Source organism: Meles meles, chromosome 11 (assembly GCF_922984935.1).
Source record: "Meles meles chromosome 11, mMelMel3.1 paternal haplotype, whole genome shotgun sequence".
Classification (NCBI taxonomy): domain Eukaryota; kingdom Metazoa; phylum Chordata; class Mammalia; order Carnivora; family Mustelidae; genus Meles; species Meles meles.
In genome coordinates, this window is record NC_060076.1 from 22,395,156 (window position 1) to 22,414,709 (window position 19,554).

A 19,554-nucleotide genomic window follows, 5' to 3' on the forward strand; every position below is an offset into this window, starting at 1 on the left:
GACACTACTTTCATAATGGACGGGAATTAACTCTATTCAAAATGAAGCTCTGCATCACATCTCGTATTAAAATTTAATGCAGCAGAGTCTGAGTCTGCCGCCAGCTAACTCAGGGACCGAAGAGGACGCCATCGACCCCTCGCACATCAGGCTCCAGGTTGCCTCGGCAGGGGTGCACTGGGCACGCGTCGGTCTTCCGCGTGAGTTCTGCGCAGGCTCGGTTCTGGCCGGGACACAGACTGCGCATGCTCCCGGAGTCCGCCAGCATTCCTTCCCAGCTGGGGCCGGGGGGCGGTGTTGCCGGGGCCTCCAAGAGAGTCGTAGCGGGCACTGTGGTGTTGCTCTGGGCAGCGGTCCGCTCTCAGACGCCCACCGTTCCCTCCGCCCTCTCGCACATTCGCTGCAGGATGCGGTGAATGCTGGGGAAGCTGGGCCTGTCGGCGGGCAGCTTACTCCAGCACAGGCGCATCAGGTTGTACAGCTCCAGGGGGCAGTCCTCGGGGCAGGCGAGGATGTGGCCGTCGCGCACGTAGTAGATGACCTCCTCGTGGGCCATGCCATAGTAGGGCTGCAGGCCGTAGGAGAAGATCTCCCACAGCACCACGCCGTAGGCCCACACGTCCGACTCGGTGGTGTAGCGGTTGTAGAAGATGGACTCGGGGGGCATCCAGCGGATGGGGATGGCGTCATTTTCATTGGCTTTGTAGTAGTCCGCCGAGTAGATGTTCCTGGACAGGCCGAAGTCGGCGATTTTCACCACCATGTTCTCACCCACCAGACAGTTCCGGGTGGCCAGGTCCCGGTGCACAAACTTGCGCTCGGAGAGGTAAGCCATGCCAGCGGCCACTTGCCTGGCGATGCAGAGCTGCTCGGCGCAGGAGAGGGGCGGCGGGGCAGGGCTGGACGCCTGGGCCCCCCCGGACAGGTCGCCGTGGCTGAGGCTGCACCGGCTGTGCGGGGACATGCTGCGGAGGAACTCATTGAGGTCACCGTAGGCCATGTATTCGAAGAGCAGGCACATGGGCTTCCCGACCGCACACACACCTGCAACCGAAATCATGCGTCTTGTTAGGCGGGGTGTCTACCGTGGCTCTTCACGAGGAGCGCTCCGACAGCCAGTGACCAAGGTTGGAAAATAGGGGGCCCTGGCCTTCTTTGGACAGCATCACAGCCCAACCCTGACCCCATCAGTCTGGTCACACATCCCCTATTTTCCTTAAGGTTCATTTTATCTGTCACTCCCGCTAGAAGGCCTTGGCTTCCAGCCTTACTGATCAGATTTTTCCTTCTCTCAGTTTAGGGCCTGCCATCCTATGACAATCATCTGTTTGTTTGAGGTTTCTCCTCCAACCTGTTAGCGCTTTGAAAGCAGAAATCATGTCTTACTCTTTTACATCCCACACACCTGCCGGGTATCTGGCACAGCAAGTGCTCGATACGCATTTGGTGAGTGAATTTAGGAATGGATGCTTGTTTTGAACATGTGATGTTCTGTCTTTCTTCTACTTCTGTGGAGAAGGTGGGTAAGATGTATGAACTTTGGAAAGGATGACAAAAACAATGGCAAAAATCTTAGGTGAAGTACTCAGTGAGACATTTCAAAATTTACAGTTTTTGTTTTACAATGTTTGTTCTAGAAAGAAAAAAAAATGTGCATATAGAGTCTCAGATTTAGTGCCAGGAGAACATTTGCAAATTTTAAATTCTTGCTGTATTTGAGAGAGAAATGAGACACCTTGAAATATTAAATCATTTGGGTTTCACAACTTCACATCACCTTAAAAATAGATTATGGAATCTAGGATTCTGTTTTCAGGCAAAAATTAGAAGTCTCTGTTCAAAAAGGAAGAGAAATAATGAATACCATTATCTTGGCTTTTTTATTTGGGGGCTGGTTTTTAATTCCAGGGATTTAGCAATCAGTATATTTATAGATTCTAGAGAGACAAATTAAGAAATGATAACATATTTTTATGAGCAATTAAAACAATTTTTTGACATCAGTTATTTAATACAATGTTCCATTCCCTGGTGCAAAAAATATTATATGGGAAGGAACAGAGATGTCCCTCTGATGAAGAAATAAAGGAAAAGGCACAAGTGTAGGATGAAGGAGGGAAACTTGGAAAGACTCCATTTTGCAATAAATTTAAATAATTTCAATAAATGCAACACATTTCCTCTTTTATATTTTCATACCTAAGAGTTTCACAATATTAGGGTTATCAAATTCTGCCATGAGGGCTGCCTCCCTCTGAAAGTCTGCTTGCATGTCTGCTGAGGCTTCTTCTTTGAGCATCTTCACTGCCACCATTGTGAAAGGTTCATAGGGAAGTAAGCCCGGAGCCCTGAGAGATACATTTATATAGGAAGAGATCAACGATCAGGAGCATACACGTATTCACATTCATCTACACACATTCATATATATTCCTTCCACTTTTGCAGCCTTTCCCAGAGCCACAGAATCAAAAAAAAAGGTGGCAAGAGTAGACTGTACTTAAACCTTTTTGATGCCAATTAATAAAAATCACTGGGACTGTTTTCAACACAGGTTGTTTGAAAAATGCATTATTTGTAAATGTCGGGAATCCTGAAGTACACAGATCCAATGAGATTGTCATTACTGTCCTAAACCCTTCATCTCTGGCCAGAATCTAAATTCCTGGATGGCAGGGACAATGGCTTACTCATCTTTATAGCCTTTTGAAATCTAAAGTGGTGCCTTTGCATATTTTTGGTTCCCCATGAGTATATGTGTGAGATCTTCATTAATCATGTAACCTCCATAGGAGGGCTACTATGAGTGACAGTAAGGTTATGTCCTGCCCAAGAACACCAGGACAAAATGACAATTGGTGATTAAAACCAAGTCCACATTCTGTGGCCCAGCTGTGTGTCTGTGAGCCACAGTGAGAAAGGGCATTTCCTTCCAGTTCACACAGAGGCAATAAATGGGCTAGACTTGGCCCTTATACATACTCTTTCCCTGAGCTCATTGTTTTCTGGAATTTTTACATTATTTTCCGCCTTTTCTGCTTTGCCATTCTGTGGACATCTATTTAATATCTACACATGTCAGGCTCTGAATTCTTAAATGGAAATACTGGTTCAAAGAAAATTTTAAATGGAGAAAATAGCAATAGAAAATGGAAGAGAAGTAAAATTTACGGTCACTAAAAACAATGCAAGAAATTATGATTAAAATGTACGATAAAATTATTTTCTGAAAAGGAAATAAAATTAAGCTTTGCTAATTGTTCATAATTTGAACACTACATACATGAAGATTCTCTCCTACCCAGCCCTGTTTTTCATCAGAGAGGAAAAATTATTGAGATTCAAAGTATAGTACTCAGTCAAAAGAGGTTAATGATGTGAAGAATTATTTGATAATAATTATTACACATGCAACCTAGGCATCAAGGTAGTGGTCTGGTATCTTTTTAGACACAACATATTTCCGTGGCAAGATTTTTCATATGGGTAACTTTACCTTGCTTGAAAGACCCTTCCAAATGCTCCCTCTCCAATATCTCTCACATATTCAATGTTATTCCTTGGGTATTCCAGGCTGAGCAATTTGGGATTCAGAAGGAGGGGCATCCTCTGGTACATGGGGTTGGGATGAAGTCTGTCTAGCAGAAGCTCAGAAGGAAGAGTAGTGAGGGTTACTGCTGCCGATTCTCTGCAAGTAAGACAGGGAAGACCAGTGATAAACTCAGGATCAGGTGAGATCTTTGTACTCGGGCTTGGGTTTTAAAGAGATACGATGTTAGGAGGAGACAAAACAAATTATACCAAGGCAGCCGAAGATCCTTCAGTTTTAGAGCAAGAAATACTTTCTTTTGTCTGGGAGTCAGAAGGTACCTTTTCTTAGGAATTTTGTCACTATCCAATCTGGCATGGCAGTGGGCCTAGGGAGTGGGGGCAGATGGGGAGCAAGAATGGCCATATTCTTCCAAATTATTGCTGTGAAAAAATTAACCTTAGGACATGTGATCCTATGCAGAAAGTTACTGATATTTTTAAAGATCATGGTGGGTTGCTTCATCTTAAGGGAAGGCAATGGATGTCATAAAGAGACGCAGTGTTATATATATTCCTCCTCCTGCCCCCAATTCCAATATTCAGTTTGTAGGTTTTAAAACATTACTACATGTGGTTAGCTTACATTAGAATCTCACCTTTTCTTGTTTTTCCATTGTTTTCGTCGTCGGCAGCAATAAAGAGTAGTCACAGTAAGAAACACAAATATGGCAAAGCTGGACATGATGGAGATTATTACAGTCATGGAGTATGTAGGTGAGACAGAGAACGAGGAAGAGGAAGAGGAAGGCAAGTCTGGAATGTCCATGCTCGGCTTTGAGGACGTCATGGGTGGGAATGCTGTAAGTAAACAAAATTCTTTTCATTCATTCTTAAACTTTTAAGAAGCAGTCTTTGCATTCAAGCAATCTTCACTAAATTCAAGCAAATTTAGTAAACTAAATTTAATTTTCAGAGTGTGGTTTCGTGGACCAGGTTCTCCCTGGTTATATATTTCTAAAGGCCAAGTGTAAAAATCCAGAGATCCAGCTGTCAGTCCAGCTTACAGAATCACAGAATTTTAAAGATGAGACCCAGAGAAAGGAACCAATTTTCCCAAGACAAATGCAGATCCTGGGCTAGTGCTCCTTAAATTGCATCATGTTGTTTATGACCTGACAACAATTACGGACCTAATTAAGTTATTAAATGAAATAATTTCATGAAATTGTGGTCAGGATCGTCTAAAGCTGAGCTTTTTATTACATTTACTGTTTTACAAGAAAACAAAAATAATAGAAGAAGATGAAGAGTGGAAATATAAGGACACAAATGAGAAGTGAATTCATCCAAAAATTGAGCTCTTGTCAAACTTTCATTAAAAAGGTCCATGCAAATATGAAGACAAGGCAAAATCTGTATTACTCTGGAAACCAAATGATGCCATGTTTGTATCACTCTGTAGAGTGTAAAGTCCTCTGTGTATCTATTAAAAATAAACAACCCTATTAATTTATATTTTATATTCTTTTAATTGATTGAGTAAAGACAAAAACATGGGTACAGAGTATCCAATAAAATTGACAAGAATGTTCTAATAGCAAACAGTGTACCTCGTACCTGACATGGAGAGAATAAACCCTATTTTCAAATATTTGCGGAATACTGACAGACATGATCTTTGGTCAAGACACAAAAGTAAATCTCAGTTTTCAAAAGCAGAAATTATGTGGATTTATTCTTTGACTAAAATGCAATTAACAGTAGACTAAGTAAAATCCATTAGGACATCTAAAAAACAATTCAATAACTTTTCACTCAAAGAGTAAAAAGTAGCCATAGTGACAGGTTCAAAAACAACTTCCTGATAGGGCATATGAGCTTTGGCCAAAGGGAAGTTCAGTGGTAAACTCAGAGAGTTATCTTTCTCCATTAGATCAAAAGGATGAAATTGAATGAGCTAGATATTTAACTCAAGACTTGGAAAAAGAAACAAAAACTACAGAGAACAGAGAAAAGTAGCTGATAAAGTAACAACCATGTACAAGCAGAAATTAATAAGTTAGAATACACATACCACAAATGCTAGAATTTAAAAAGAGGTCAATATTTGGTCTTACATTTATCAGTTATCAGTGGAATTTTAATTTTTAAAAGACAAGAAAGGCACAAACATGAAATTCGGAATGGTAAAGGAGTTATTACAGTAGATTGAAATAAAAATGCAGTAATATGTAATTGTGTAGTTACATTTTTTAAATCTTTAGAAAAATGATAGGACCATATTACCAAATTTGAAAAATCAGAAAATCTGAAGTTAGTCATAACCAGGAAGTTTAAAAGTCATTATAGAATTAAGGATACATTCTTTTGGTCTTGGAAGAGATTAAATTTCCAGATCTTATAAAATGTTCCAATAAGAGAAAAATCTATCAAATTATTTTAGAAAGTTATAAATACTAACATCACAGCCTGGCAGTGTTAGCACAGGGAAAAATGCATACATAGATTAAGGAATTAGATTTTAAAAAAATCCTAAATGAAGTGTTAGCAATTGGCTGCAATATAGTAAAAGAATATGTTTGATATAAGGAAATATACTAATACAGCACATCCCAAAGTCAAAAGAAAGCTTTTATTACAGTAGATGCCTAAAGGCATTATAAATGGGATGCTTAATAAAAGTGATGACAAGTAGGCAGAGATTATAAGGGGTGCCCATTGGATGACTTTTAATGTAGGAATGGAGACATTTTCTATGGTCTGAGCACCAATGGCTAGCAACTGGTTTTAGAGACTGTGGAGACCCAAGTTAGGTCACTGCTGTGGCAGGAAGACCATCAGCTCAGGCACTGGAACTGGAAGATGAGCTCAGCAGGGCATTTGTGCAGGAACAGTGACAGTATTTCTCATCAGGTATCACAGCGGTGGACTTTGACTTCCTAGATTCCTTTATGATCAGCTTGAAAGCCAAATTGACTTTCTTTGGACTCAGTCATATGAAGGCTTTTTTTTTCTTTTTTTAAATTAACCCAAGATGGGTGGGGTGGGGGGCTTAAATTGGAAAGCTAAACTTTCTGCTAATAATAAGTAGGAGCAAGCATTGAAAGACAGGAAGAGGTGACTGTTTTTGTATCTGGATTTTACAGAGCGGTTCAAACCATATTTAACAGATGAGGGAATGTAATGTAATTTGCAAAATTGGTTGTGTAATCTCATTAGTAAATATAGGGATAATTTTTTTATCAAAAATATCAGACATGTGGCGCCTAGATGGCTTAGCAAGTTAAGTGCCTGATTCTTGATTTCCCCTCAGGTTATGATCTCGGGATTGTGAGATAGGGCTCCATGCTCAGCAGGAGATCTGCTTCAGAGTCTCTCTCCTTTTCCCTTTGTCCCCTACCAAAATAAATAAATCTTTAAAAAAATATGTCAGACATAGAGATTAATCCATGAAGACTTAGTAAGATTTATTTTCAAAATGCAGAAGTTGGCATTGTTGAGTAATAATTTTGCTTCATTGATTTAATTATACCTTCCTTTCTGGATAGTTCTGTTATTCCTTGTTTATTGCTACTGATCTATTTGCTGTGACCTTCCCTAGTGACCGATTATCTCTTTGGATCCAAATTATCAATCTAGGTCTCCTTCTTTTTGTCTTTTTCTTCTCACTGATTTTATCACATCAGGGGAATTTTTATTCACTCATTCATCCATGTGTTAATGTATTCACTAAGTTAACATTGATGTAGGGTGTCAAGAATACTGTGGTGGACCTGACAAGTCTTCGTGTTCAAGTGTTTAGCTGGGGAACAATTAGTAAATTGATAATTATAATAGAATGTAAGAAGTCTTTTAAGACTGATAAGCTACTGAACATCCAGCAGTAGCTCAGCTCCAGGTCGACATACTAGGTAGGTTTTCTAAAATCAGTAATTTTAAATTAAGTGTAAAGGTTGACTAGGGAATACCCAGTTGAAGGAATATGTATGGGGTGGAGCAGGAGGAAAGGCGGGGGGGCAGGGAGCTAGGGAGTATTCCACAAAGATGGAATAGCATATCTCAGGGTCCAAACCAAGCAGATGTGGTGCTTTCCTAAAAGTGCACCTAAAAGCTTCCTTGTTGACTTGGGGAGTGTGTGTAGGTAGGGCTGCAGAGATCAGGTCTGGGTCGTCAAAGGCCTTGCATGCCAAGGTAGGTAGTTTGGACTTTGCCCTGCCGTAAATGGGGAGAATCATGGTGGGACTAGCATCAGTGGAGTAGGGTGATCAGCTTTTTGCTTTAGAAAGATCATCTGCCTGCCTGCAGCCTGAACTCTCCAGAGTTGGAAAGAGATGTTCAGTAACACACCATTATAGAGGATTTCCACCAGGCAGATAATAAGGATAAAGAGAAAAATCTCCCAAGTTTCTTTCTAAACAGAAGCAGCAAATTGCTTATAGGAAAAAGTAACCAGACTCCTATCAGACGACTGATCATTTTCAAAATGAGAAGCTAGAAAAGAGTGAAATCACATCTATAGATTACTGACGGAAGAGAAATGTCACTCAAGAATGTGTCCAGCTGATACAGCTTTCGGCTCTTCAGGTGAGAGAAAGCTAATCTGAAGATCAGCTGGGAGGCAGAGACTGTCACCCATAAACCCATCTGAGGAAAAACAAAGTGCGTACAGCTCTGCTGAATTCAGGAATATTGAAATGCCTGCTAAAGAGACAAAGCAAATAGTACAAAGACATTACAAGCTCAAAAACATACTTCATCTCAGCAAAAAGAAAAATTATAGAAATGAAAACTACTGAAATTCTACTGTGTGTGTTCAAGCAAAAAAATAAAACAAAAAAACCCTTCCATCACCCTTCAAAGTGCACTGGTTAAAAAATATTTGAGGGCTTTATACACTCCATAAAATATGGGACACTCTATCTAGTCAAGATGCCTTCTTTGCTTAGCTATCAACCTACCTTAAAGGCCGGAGCCGATTTCTTCAATAATAACTGCATTTAATCAGGGAGCATGGTTTTAGATGTTCCCCATGACGTGGCTAAGTGAAATGATCCACTGATGACATTTGCAGTTCATTTTCTTACAGGTACCAAAGATTTCATAAAACTAGGTTTCTAAGAATAGGGAATTGGTTTTTTGTAACTAATTTATGCTGTTCACAATTTTTTTAGAAACAGTATACGAGGCAGAAATAGGGATTTTGTGTGTGTGTTCGTGTTTAGTCTAAGACTGAAGGTAAGCACCTTCCACACAGTGGAGTGAATGCCTGGATGGATGAATGAGTAAACAATCAAGGGATATCAAAGACCACAGTCACCAATTAAAGGTCCAGTCAAACTAAACTCCAGCTGCTTGTATGACAAAGAATCGAAACATTTCTTTTTCATTCCTTCTGTTTGGAAATAACAATTTGACAGGCTTCCAGAGTAATAGGTTGTTAGGGTTCCCATGCTGCTATTGTTTATTAACACCGAGCCATTCAGGTGAGACCAGTAGCATTCTTTCTTTTAATACTCTAAGTCTCAGTCCTTGAAGGAAGCTGGAAAAATCAAGGCCTGGCTCTCAGCCAGGTGCAGAGGCAGTCAGGCCCCAAAGACAGATCACAGGAAATTATTATGATTTAAACCTTAGATCACTCAAATCAGAGGAAGTTAATTGACATGAAAACTTTTCTAGTTTTATTCTGAAGATTTCTGCATTCTGGTAGGTTAAAGCATCCTCAGATACAACTTTGTGTCTAGGACATCTCTTTCCAAGCAACATTCTTGAATTCTTCCCTAGGGATTTTGAAGCACCCAGTTTTAAAACTGTTCGGTTTGACCCTGGAAACTTTATGCTAGAAATTAGCTGTCTTAACACCTATCTTCCAAAAGAAAGATCTGTTGTCACAAATGAGGATCATGAATTGGCTCAAAGAACAAATAAATATTTGTTTTCATCTGTAAATAATTAGATGTTATGAAAATCAAAAATGTAAAATCAAAAGGTGACATTTTCAGTTTGGCTTACTTTGTAGCCATAGAAAGGATCAAGCAAGTTATAACCTTGGGGTAGGGGACATTATTTGTATCATTTAGTAAATACAGTGCTCTTTATTGCCTAATTAGGAGCTGTCAGCTGAAATTTCTGATGATCTTCCTTCATGTTTTACGCCAGTAAGTTTAGCAAAAAAAAGCCTTTGAGGGGGCCGTACATTCTGTTCCCTAAGTATGAGTGTAAATACGCATGCACGAATCCAATTACATACACATAAGGGTTCAAGGGCACAAACAAAATTACTTACTTGTTAAGTTTTCCTTTTTATAATCTGAGGGGGAAAGGATAAAAATTTGTTTTAAATGAGCATCCAGATAACCTCACATATTCTGTGAGAGAGTGCTAAGAAATGTGAGTTCCCTTTCAGTTTTTCAATATACAACTGGAAAACATTCTTTGCATTTGAATGAGAAAGGATTGTGTCATTGAAATTAAACCAGCTGTTAGGGCTAACAACATCATTCCTTCCACACGAAGTTCATTAAACAACATGCAGAGATTCAGCTTTGTTTTGTGAGATCAGCATTTTCAGCCATGTGGCTTATTTTTGCATGCTTAGAAATCTGCTTTGCTGGCTCAGAAGGGGGACTTTATTCTTTTATTCCACTCATCTGACACAATATGAGGTTTCTTAGCCTTTTCTCTGCACATTCCAAAAAATGTTACAAGCTCTTGTTACGAAATAAGATCTTGAGCAGCAGTTAAAAGTGCTCCTTAATTTCTTTTCAAACAAATGAAATTAAACCCAATGCTAATGTGGGTAATTAGAATAGACAGCAGTGTTCTGTAATTACGTATCTGAAAAGGGCAGAACTCAAAAAATACATTAGAAATGCCTAGAAATATTGGGAGATTTCAGTTCACAGCTTAGCTTCTTCAAAATAATAGATTTGTCTTAAGCTCTAAAGTCTTGAGAGAGCTCTGTTACCTAAATATGGCAGTCTGGTGCAGGCCGTGTGGTCCCAGTGCATGCTGGGAAGCTTGTAGCAATCTGGCATGGAGAGTGGGTGCATCCCAGATCTGTAGAGTCCTCTGTGAGTCTTTTCTTCCATTGCCGGCCATTCTTTTGCACAGAAGAGCTCCTTTACTGCCAGGCAGTATTCTCTAAAATATTTTATGGAGAACAAAACTTGATGAATCATAGCACGTCAAGGTCAAATTTGTGGCAGAGCCTAGATTCCGTATTTTTAAAACATCATCACTGTTCTTGCAAAAGTGTTTTTGAGAGTTTCCTTTTATTGTAAATAATTGGAGACTTTATGAAGGATAGCATATTATCCCTGAGATGAAACGCTATCTTGTTTTGTTTTCAAAGTGTAGTTAATGCTCCTAGGGGAGAAGAATTGTGAAGTTCAGAAGGTAACAGATGAGGAATCCCTAATATGCATTCTCTCAAATTCATGTGAAAATAAATACAAAGGGACAGAAACAAGGTACATAGAGTTTTAAAAACCTGCATAATAAACGTCATAGGTCATTGTCAGTCAGTTTCAAGCCTGAGAGATTTTCCTGTTATCTCAGGGCTAATGGGCAGGGACTGAGGAGCACAGTTGGCACCTCTGCATATTTTGTGCACGAAAAGGGAAGAACATCGCCTTCCTGTTGGGTTACTGGAGGGCATGTGAGCCCACCTTAGCCTTGGGGAGAAGCTGCCTCCTAGCCCGTGGCTGTGTGCGCTTCTGTTTGAGAAAGCCAGAGTAATTTAGTCTACTTAAATATAAAACGTTATGTTCATCCATGTGTTTTATTACAAGTGGAGAGGCTGAAGAAAGACTAGTTGGACTAATGAGAATTTTGTGCATGATATTTGTTTAAGCTTATCCTATAGAAAATAGGATAGATGACATAGAAAAAAAACTGGTTAACTCCAAATTAAAATATTTGGGATTAAAAATAAAAGGAAATTAAAGAATATTAAAGAAATTAGAGATAATAGCAGTGTTGCTCATTCAGAATCTAAAGGATTCAGAGAGGAGGAAATTGTGTGTGTGTGTGTGTGTGTGTGTGTATGCATATGCATTGGGACATATATATGTCCCAATGGTGTCTTTTTAAAAATACTCATGCCGACACTGCCACTTTTCTGGGCAGCCACCTGTCAATATGGGCCAACTGAACATGTGTGGAATGAAAGGGCCGTGCATATGAATGTGATGGGATACAATGTGGTCATAAGAACAACAATAGGATTTAGAATTTTTGATGTCTCTGTAATGGAAGGGAGAGCTGTGGGGCTTTCAAGGCTTCCGAGAACTTGAAGAAGCAGAGGAGTATTGCTTAGCTTGCTTCTTCTTATGCCTGGGTCCCACCCTTAGGTCACACAAACACAACTTCCTGCATTCATACAGCACTGTTAGACTGAACAAAAATAATGTGGGGCAGGTGAAAAAAATTCTGTGGTCCACATTATGTGGAGGAAGCAAATAACACTGGAAAGTTATTTTTTTATCTTAAGCAAAACACGTGAGAAAAATTTTTGTTTGTTCTGCTTTGTTTTCATTGATGTGTATTAAAGATGACCTCTATAGAAGAGTTTTTCACAGGGGAAAAAAATCAGGATGAAATGTAAAATAACTGAAAACTAAGTTAACTTGAACATAGTAGCAACTAAAAGTAAAGACCACAAAGAAGTGAAAGGGACACCAAAAGACTTAAAATTGTCATTAAAAACCATAAAGAAATGGCACTGCAAGACATTGGACAAATAACAGGAAAACTTGACAAGTCTGAACTGAATGCAGACAGAAGAAAATATGGTGAAAATAGAGTGAAAATATGTGAGGAGACAGCTGAGGGGGAAGAGCCGGCAAGAAATCCAGCGTACAGATAATGTTTCCCCATAAGAAAACTAGAGTATGTAAGAAATAGAAAATATTCAAAGATATACTAAAAGAAAATATTTTTGGGACAAAAATGATGTAAACCTGCTAATTAAGGTACATTGTCCATTATTTTTGCATTATTGAAAGAAAATAATGAAAAGAGGATTACTCCCAGATGAATTTTACAAATATTTTTAATTTAAAAGATGAAAAAATAATCCTCCCACCATTTGGCAAGAGAAAATATTCCCTCCAAAGGAACAAAATTCAGGATTGCCTTATATGTTTTTCATTACAGCAGAGCCAAAAAACAATTAGAGTGCGTAAGATTTTCAGGAAAATTAAATGTAACACAAGACTTAAATAGAAACACACATACACTCATAAGATTATGATAAAAAATTTTTTACGTGTAATCTGAAAAAATACCTACTCCAGCTGAACAAGAGATGAATAAAAATAGAGAATTTAAGAAAAAGATTTTCTATGATATGAATGACAGTGAGCATCAGGGATAAGTAACAGATCTACACCAGGTGGTTGTATATATGATTATGTAATCAAGTGTAAAAGCTAAAAATAATGGTCTAGAAATTGATCATTGGCAGATAAAGCACAGTTGATAATACTAACCTGGTTTATAATTCCAGATAAAATTTTCAAAGACCAAGTGTGGAGTCTTCAGTAAAATTATGCTTAACTTAATTAGGCCTACCCTCAACACCCTATTTTTTTTAATTAAAAAAAATTTTTTTATAAACATATAATGTATTATTAGCCCCAGGGGTACAGGTCTGTGAATCGCCAGGTTTACACACTTCACAGCACTCACCATAGCACATACCCTCCCCAATGTCCATAACCGCACCACCTTCCTCCCCCCTCCCCGGCCACACTGAGTTTGTTTTCAGACATTAAGAGTCTCTTATGGTTTGTCTCCCTCCTGATCCCATCTTGTTTCATTTATTCTTTTCCTAACCCCAAACCCCTCATGTTGCATCTCCACTTCCTCATATCAGGGAGATCATATGATAGTTGTCTTTCTCTGATTGACTTATTTTGCTAAGCATAATACCCTCTGGTTCCATCCACGTCATCGAAAATGGCAAGATTTCTTTTCTTTTGATAATACCCTATTTTTAAAATCACAACTTCATCCGCCATCCTTGGCACCCTGATCTCCTTTAACCTGGTGCTCATTTTTTCTTCTCCCGTGATTCAAGACACCTCCTAAGGTAATATATAAGTTACTTATTTATTGTGTCTCTTGCTCATTGTCTTCTCCTGCTAGAATGTAAGTCCCACAAACAAATGCTCTAGTATCGTGCTTAGAGACCAGTAGAAGCTCAATAAATATTTGTCAAAGAAATTCTTTGTCATTCATGGAAAGTTGGACAAAGTATTGAATTACTATTTATGATTAGAAAAGCATGAGCATATGTGGAATTTAAGAAATAAAACAGGTGAACATATGGGGGGGTGAAAATAGGGAGACAAATCACAAGACTCGTAAAGATAGAGAACAAACTGAGGGTTGATGGAGGGAGGTGGTGGGGGATGATTTAGATGGCTGATGGAGATTAAGGACGGCACTTGTTATGAGGAGCCCTGAGTGTTGTAAGTGATGAATCACAGAATTCTACTCCTGAAACCAAAAAAAAAAAGAAAGAAAAGAAAACCGTGAGTAATGGTTTTAAAGAATGCTTTTAAAAATCTCACAAGTAACTAGAAATAATTAGAAATGCAAAATGGTTGAAGACTTTTGAATCACTTGGAAGGATAAAAGCTCTAAGGAAAGGAATTTTTTTTAAAGTATGCTATAATCGGCTTAAAGATTTAGGAGATGATTATGCTATCCTAATAAATTTGAAATCTCATTGAAAGGGATTTTTTTTTAATCTAAAAAAAAAAGGTAAATTATTCTCAAAAAGAACGTGTGTGGCTCTTGCATGTAAGCTAGCCTAGGACATGTTGGAAAGTTACTCAATAAATTTATTTTGTGCTAGCATATAAAGATACAATTCAATTTTAATTCTGATTGTTCCCCAAGAGATACTTAGATGTTATGTCTGATGAAAATATAATCATCTTGAATGAAGGAACAGCAAGTTATATTCATCTTACAACTTCTTCAAACCCTCAAAATTTGCAGTGAGTTGAGGAATAGAGCATTCTATTTTAATGACCTCAGGGTGCTATGATTATTTCAATATTTAAATAGTTTCTGGTTTTATCAAAACAGAGGTGGAAATGTGCTATGTTGGTAGTTTTCATCAGAAGAAAACAGTGTCTATCCAGTTTCTAACATATGCCATGAGGATGTCTTATCCTTTAATCCTCTCTGTTTTGCAGATGAGGAAACTGACGGTTAGCCAAGATTACATGTATCTAGAAAGCAGTATAAACAGTACTTCAACTTTGTTCTACTTGGCTCAAAAGCCAGTTTGATTCTGGTCTTTCCTACATAAGAAGTAAATAAAGGCAAGATAATTCTATCAAACATGGAGTTATGAATTTCCATGTTTAAAGAGTATGGGGGTTTTAAAGAAATAACTATTAATTCCCCCCCACCATGAGAAGGAATGTTAGTATTTAAATTAGAACATTGGGTGGAATGTATTTTAAGATAATACACATATTATAGAAATTAATATTCTGAAATGGTCACCAAGAGCTCATATTCATCAGCAAATACTGCTGAAACATTACCTTTCTTTTCCTTCTCTAGTGTAGCTTACTAATTAGGTCCATGTTTGCGGGTTTGTTTTTTTTTTTATTTCACAGAAAGCTAGAACTACTTATAAATATGATAATGTGAACAGTAACAAGTAAAATAGAGTATTACACCTTTTATGACACTTTTTAGAAGTTCAGAGCCTTTGTATTTTAGGATATCATCAGTGATTTACATGGCAGGAATATTGTCCAATTAATTACTTCCTATTTTGGATGAAAGCTACCTTTTCATAGCACGGGACAGCTTTTTTTTTTGAAAACTCTTCCAATTTGCATTCAACAGAATCTTCCCACTGTTTTCTTTCTTTCTTTTTTTTTTTTTTTAAACTTTTACCTGCAAACAGGTATAGGAGTTGGCATTGCTCCGGAGTTGCAACCTTGAAAGATGTGGTTGCACAGCAAAGCCTCAGCAGCCGGCCGGCAAAACGGGCTCACGGCTCTCATTTCATTCCAGGCGGTGTGAACCAGCAGTTCTTGGGCCTCCTCAGGGTCTGCGTAGGAGTTGTTGAAGAAAACCAGAGTGTCTTTGGCCAGGACACCATCACACACCTCCCCTCTGTACTGGGCGCAGTAGCCTTTGTTATCTTTCTGAAGTTTACTGAAAGAAGACATGAACATTCTCCATCACATGCTATTCCTTAGCATTCAGTCTGGGTAGTTTATTATTATTTATTTTTTTATTTTTATTTAAAAAAATTTTTTTTAAAGATTTTATTTATTTATTTGACAGAGATCACAAGTAGGCAGAGAGACAGGCAGGGGAAGGGGGGAAGCAGGCTCCCTGCCCAGCAGAGAGCCTGATGCAGGGCTCGATCCCAGGACCCCGGGAACATGACCTGAGCCGAAGGCAGAGGCTTTAACCCACTGAGCCACCCAGGCGCCCCTATTATTTTTTAAATTTCCACCTCTGCATCACATCAGTAGATTAGACTAGTAACTTAACCGGATTGTTCTGTCTGAATACTGTCTCCCTTCCCAGCTATCATCCTGCCACCTCCAGCTGCTCCACAGGGTTCTGATGAGGGTCATATGTGATAATGGGTGTAGAAAGCTTTGGGAACTATCAAGGACTGAATAGATGTGGGTAGTTTTATTATTTTACATTATAAATAGAATTTAATTACTCTTGGTTAAGGTACTTCCTATGCTTCTTACAAATGGAGCTGATTTCAGCAAGTAAAGTGCATCTAAAAAAACACACACATCGTGACATTTAACAGATGATTGAGCATAACAGTTGTGGTGACCCAGCTTTATGAACATAGTTTATGTATTATGATAGTGAAGTCCCTGAACTTTATGGAACACACTCATCTTTGTGACACCTCCTGTACCCAGATTCTCTCACTCATACATCTTCCGCATTTCATTAAAGACTTAAAAAGAAAGCCATATAGGGAGGAGGAATTTGGGATCAGGGTCTCAAAGGAGCTAAAGAGATCTTCAGCTTTGCTCTTTCTTCATCACATGACTTGGGGAGAGTCATCTGGTCACTCAGAGCCCCAAGGGCCTAATCTGTTGAGTGATGTAAGCAATTATTCTGAACTCAGATCGTCTGTTAATGGGTAATATATGAGGAAGAAACTTAAATTGTATAGTACTAGCACAAAAATAAGGTTGAAAACTTCTCTGGCATAACAACTGAAGAGAATAAGAGGGAGAATGGAAACATACTGCTGGTACTTTCTGCACATACCCACTGCCCCCTAATGGAATGCTTGCAATTATAATAATAACTCCTATGCTCACCTGACAAATATTTATTGAGCACTTATTATGTGTATACACTGACATATTCTCAACATATTCTTATGCTTTCCATCACATATATTTTGTTAACAATGACAAAAAACCTAAGTTGTATTATCATTTGGATTTGTACAATTATTGAAATTCCACATTTCATTATCTTTATATGAACAATTTTAAGGTAAGAGAATTAAATTGGAATTTGTGAGAAATTCTTAAGTTGTTAAGAGACCCTGTTGGAATCAGAACAATTGATAAGCTGAATTAGAAACCATGGCTGACCAGTGTTCAAAGCAAATTTATTAAATGGCATACAGCTCACTCAGGTAAAACGATGAACTTCCAAGAAACACCATACTTTAGAATATACTATATTCTAGTATCTAGTATATAGTATGAATATACTTCATACTATAGAATCTTCCTCTGATTCAGACTTGCCTTTACTGATTAGCCAATGCACATTTTATTACATTACTTGTAGTTTGTAGTTCTTTTAAAAATGAAGGCCTTGCATTAGAAACCAAAGATGTCATGAAAACTTGGGCCAAGAAAGGTTCAGCAAAAACCCAGAGAAATAGCTTATGTCCCAGTCTTGTAGGGAATCTTGGTCTGTGATAACACTAAGAAAGTTCAAGAAAGGCAAGGATGCTGTACTTTAAGAAACCGAAGAATAATACCTAATAATCAAAAGTGCTTCAAACTGGTTTACTAAATTGTCTCACATATTAATATAATATCTTGGTATAAAGGGGAGATAGATAAAAGCAGGTGGGATTCTTTTCCTTTAACACAAGAATTTGGTCATGGAAAAGTTAAATATTCCCCAAGTACCTCTGAGCTGAGAATTGTTCATCCAGGTTCTGCTGTCACATGTTAACCACTGAATGGCTCTCTTTATTTTTCCATAAGTATTTTTTAAATTAAAAAAACATTCATGATTTTTCCTTTAGTTATACAAGCAAAAAAAAAAAAAAGAAAGAAAAAAGAAAATCCCAGAAAAGGTGCACAAAAGAAAAATTAATAAAAATAGCCTCAAAAATAAGGATTATTGACAATAATCTATCTCTCTGTGTATGTTTGCTGCCTTTCTTAATAAATGACCTAGAAAAATCTTTGGAACACCCTCCATTGGCCTGATAGTACTGGGTCCTCATTTATTTATTAGCTATATAATGTAAAGGAAAAAAAAATAACAGACCAAAGAAAAGCAGAATAGGTTTTGATTAGAAATGAGATATTGGTTTATAATTTTGGTTCTTCTTTCTGCCAGCTTGCAGAGAAGTAGCCTTTTCTGAGCAGTGGAAACCCTTTCCCTGCTGGGAAAAGACATGAAATATAAAGAATATGGTTCTTATTACTTTTCTGTGCCTCTGTGATGTTCCTAGGAGCATTAAAGACTTAGCTTCGGAAGTGTATCCATGCTAAGATCAGCTTTACAAGATAAAGGATATACATATGTATTACATATACACACATGCATAACATATATATATGCATACACACGTACATATACAGAGACTGCCCAGTTACACTTTCAGAGTTTAAACAGCTCCCTTTTCCTCTCTTTTGTAGAGTCATAAACCTCTAATTTTTCATAGTATCAAATTTCAGAGGCAAGACCTGGAAGTGTATGGGGCCATGGTCCCTCATCCTCCTAACCCTATCGCTTAAAAAAATTTAAAAGAAGCTCACAGCAAAAACTGGGGGACAAGATGAATGCAAAGAATTTCCACTGGTGTCCTCTGCTATCTTTTGCAAGTGAACTGTCCAGCTGCAGTTGGGTTCCTCTGCTCACAGCTCTCAGAACTGCCAGTGGAATAGCACCAGAAGCAGCTGGTCCTGTTGGTCCTTCGAACAGTGGGGCAGAGGTCATGGAGATCTGTTCACAGAATGCTGGTTATTTTGGAATGGGCTGCCAGACAGGCTCCAAAAATGCTCATTCATGTTGCACATGGAGCCAGCCCCTCTCTTGCCTCCTGACGAATGAAACCTGGCTGACTTCCCTTTCTGTAAAGTGTTTCTTTTTAGCAGTAATGACAGATATATGATCTCAAGTCCCGCCTTTAACTTAGACCACTTTCCTTGGTTAAATTGAATATTTAAAGGATTCTCCCTACACTTTTTACTCTTAACTTCTCTCTGCTTTGACAGGTGTGAACCACATCGAGTAGGGCATTTTTCTATGTGATCTCGCAGTTTCTAAGAGGGAGACCTCTATTTCCTTTGAACACATAGTACTTTGTGGGGCATATCCAGATGGCCACCTGGGGCTGGTTTGGGTTAAAGCAATCCCATGCGTCCCGTGGAAACTGGCATGGGTTTTCCCATCCTCCTTAGCAGTGGCACCCCAGAGAGCTCTACCTGTCCCCGGGCACAGTACTTCCTCCTTACCCTGGTTTTGCTTTCCCTGGTTTCAGTCACCCTCGGTCAACCACAGTCCAGAGGCAGAAGCTGCTTCTCCCGACACACTGTGGGAAGGTCACAGGTAGCCTCCCACTAGGTCATAACACCTGCGACTCAACCTCACTTTGTCTCATCGTAAGCATGTTCTCATCTCGCATCATCACAAGAGGGGTGAGTACAGTACAATATTCTGAGAGACCACATTCACAACTTTTATTACAGTATATCGTTATACTAGTTCTACTGTATTATTACTGCTGTTAATCTCTTCCTA

The 19,554-nt window shown here is 38.5% G+C and overlaps 1 protein-coding gene across 1 annotated transcript in view; it reads right to left on the reverse strand.

The window, feature by feature from the left end:
• Positions 1-239: 239 nt before the first annotated feature.
• The window catches only part of MUSK (muscle associated receptor tyrosine kinase), a 90,514-nt gene continuing 71,199 nt past the window's right edge, over positions 240-19,554 (reverse strand). Inside the window, exons 9-14 of the mRNA XM_046023209.1 lie at positions 15,460-15,723; positions 10,496-10,671; positions 4,188-4,389; positions 3,497-3,688; positions 2,200-2,348; positions 240-1,044 (exon numbers count right to left, since the gene is read on the reverse strand). Coding sequence (XP_045879165.1) covers positions 362-1,044; positions 2,200-2,348; positions 3,497-3,688; positions 4,188-4,389; positions 10,496-10,671; positions 15,460-15,723 — 1,666 coding nt within the window. The 3' untranslated portion in view covers positions 240-361. The remainder of the gene's footprint in view (positions 1,045-2,199; positions 2,349-3,496; positions 3,689-4,187; positions 4,390-10,495; positions 10,672-15,459; positions 15,724-19,554) is intronic.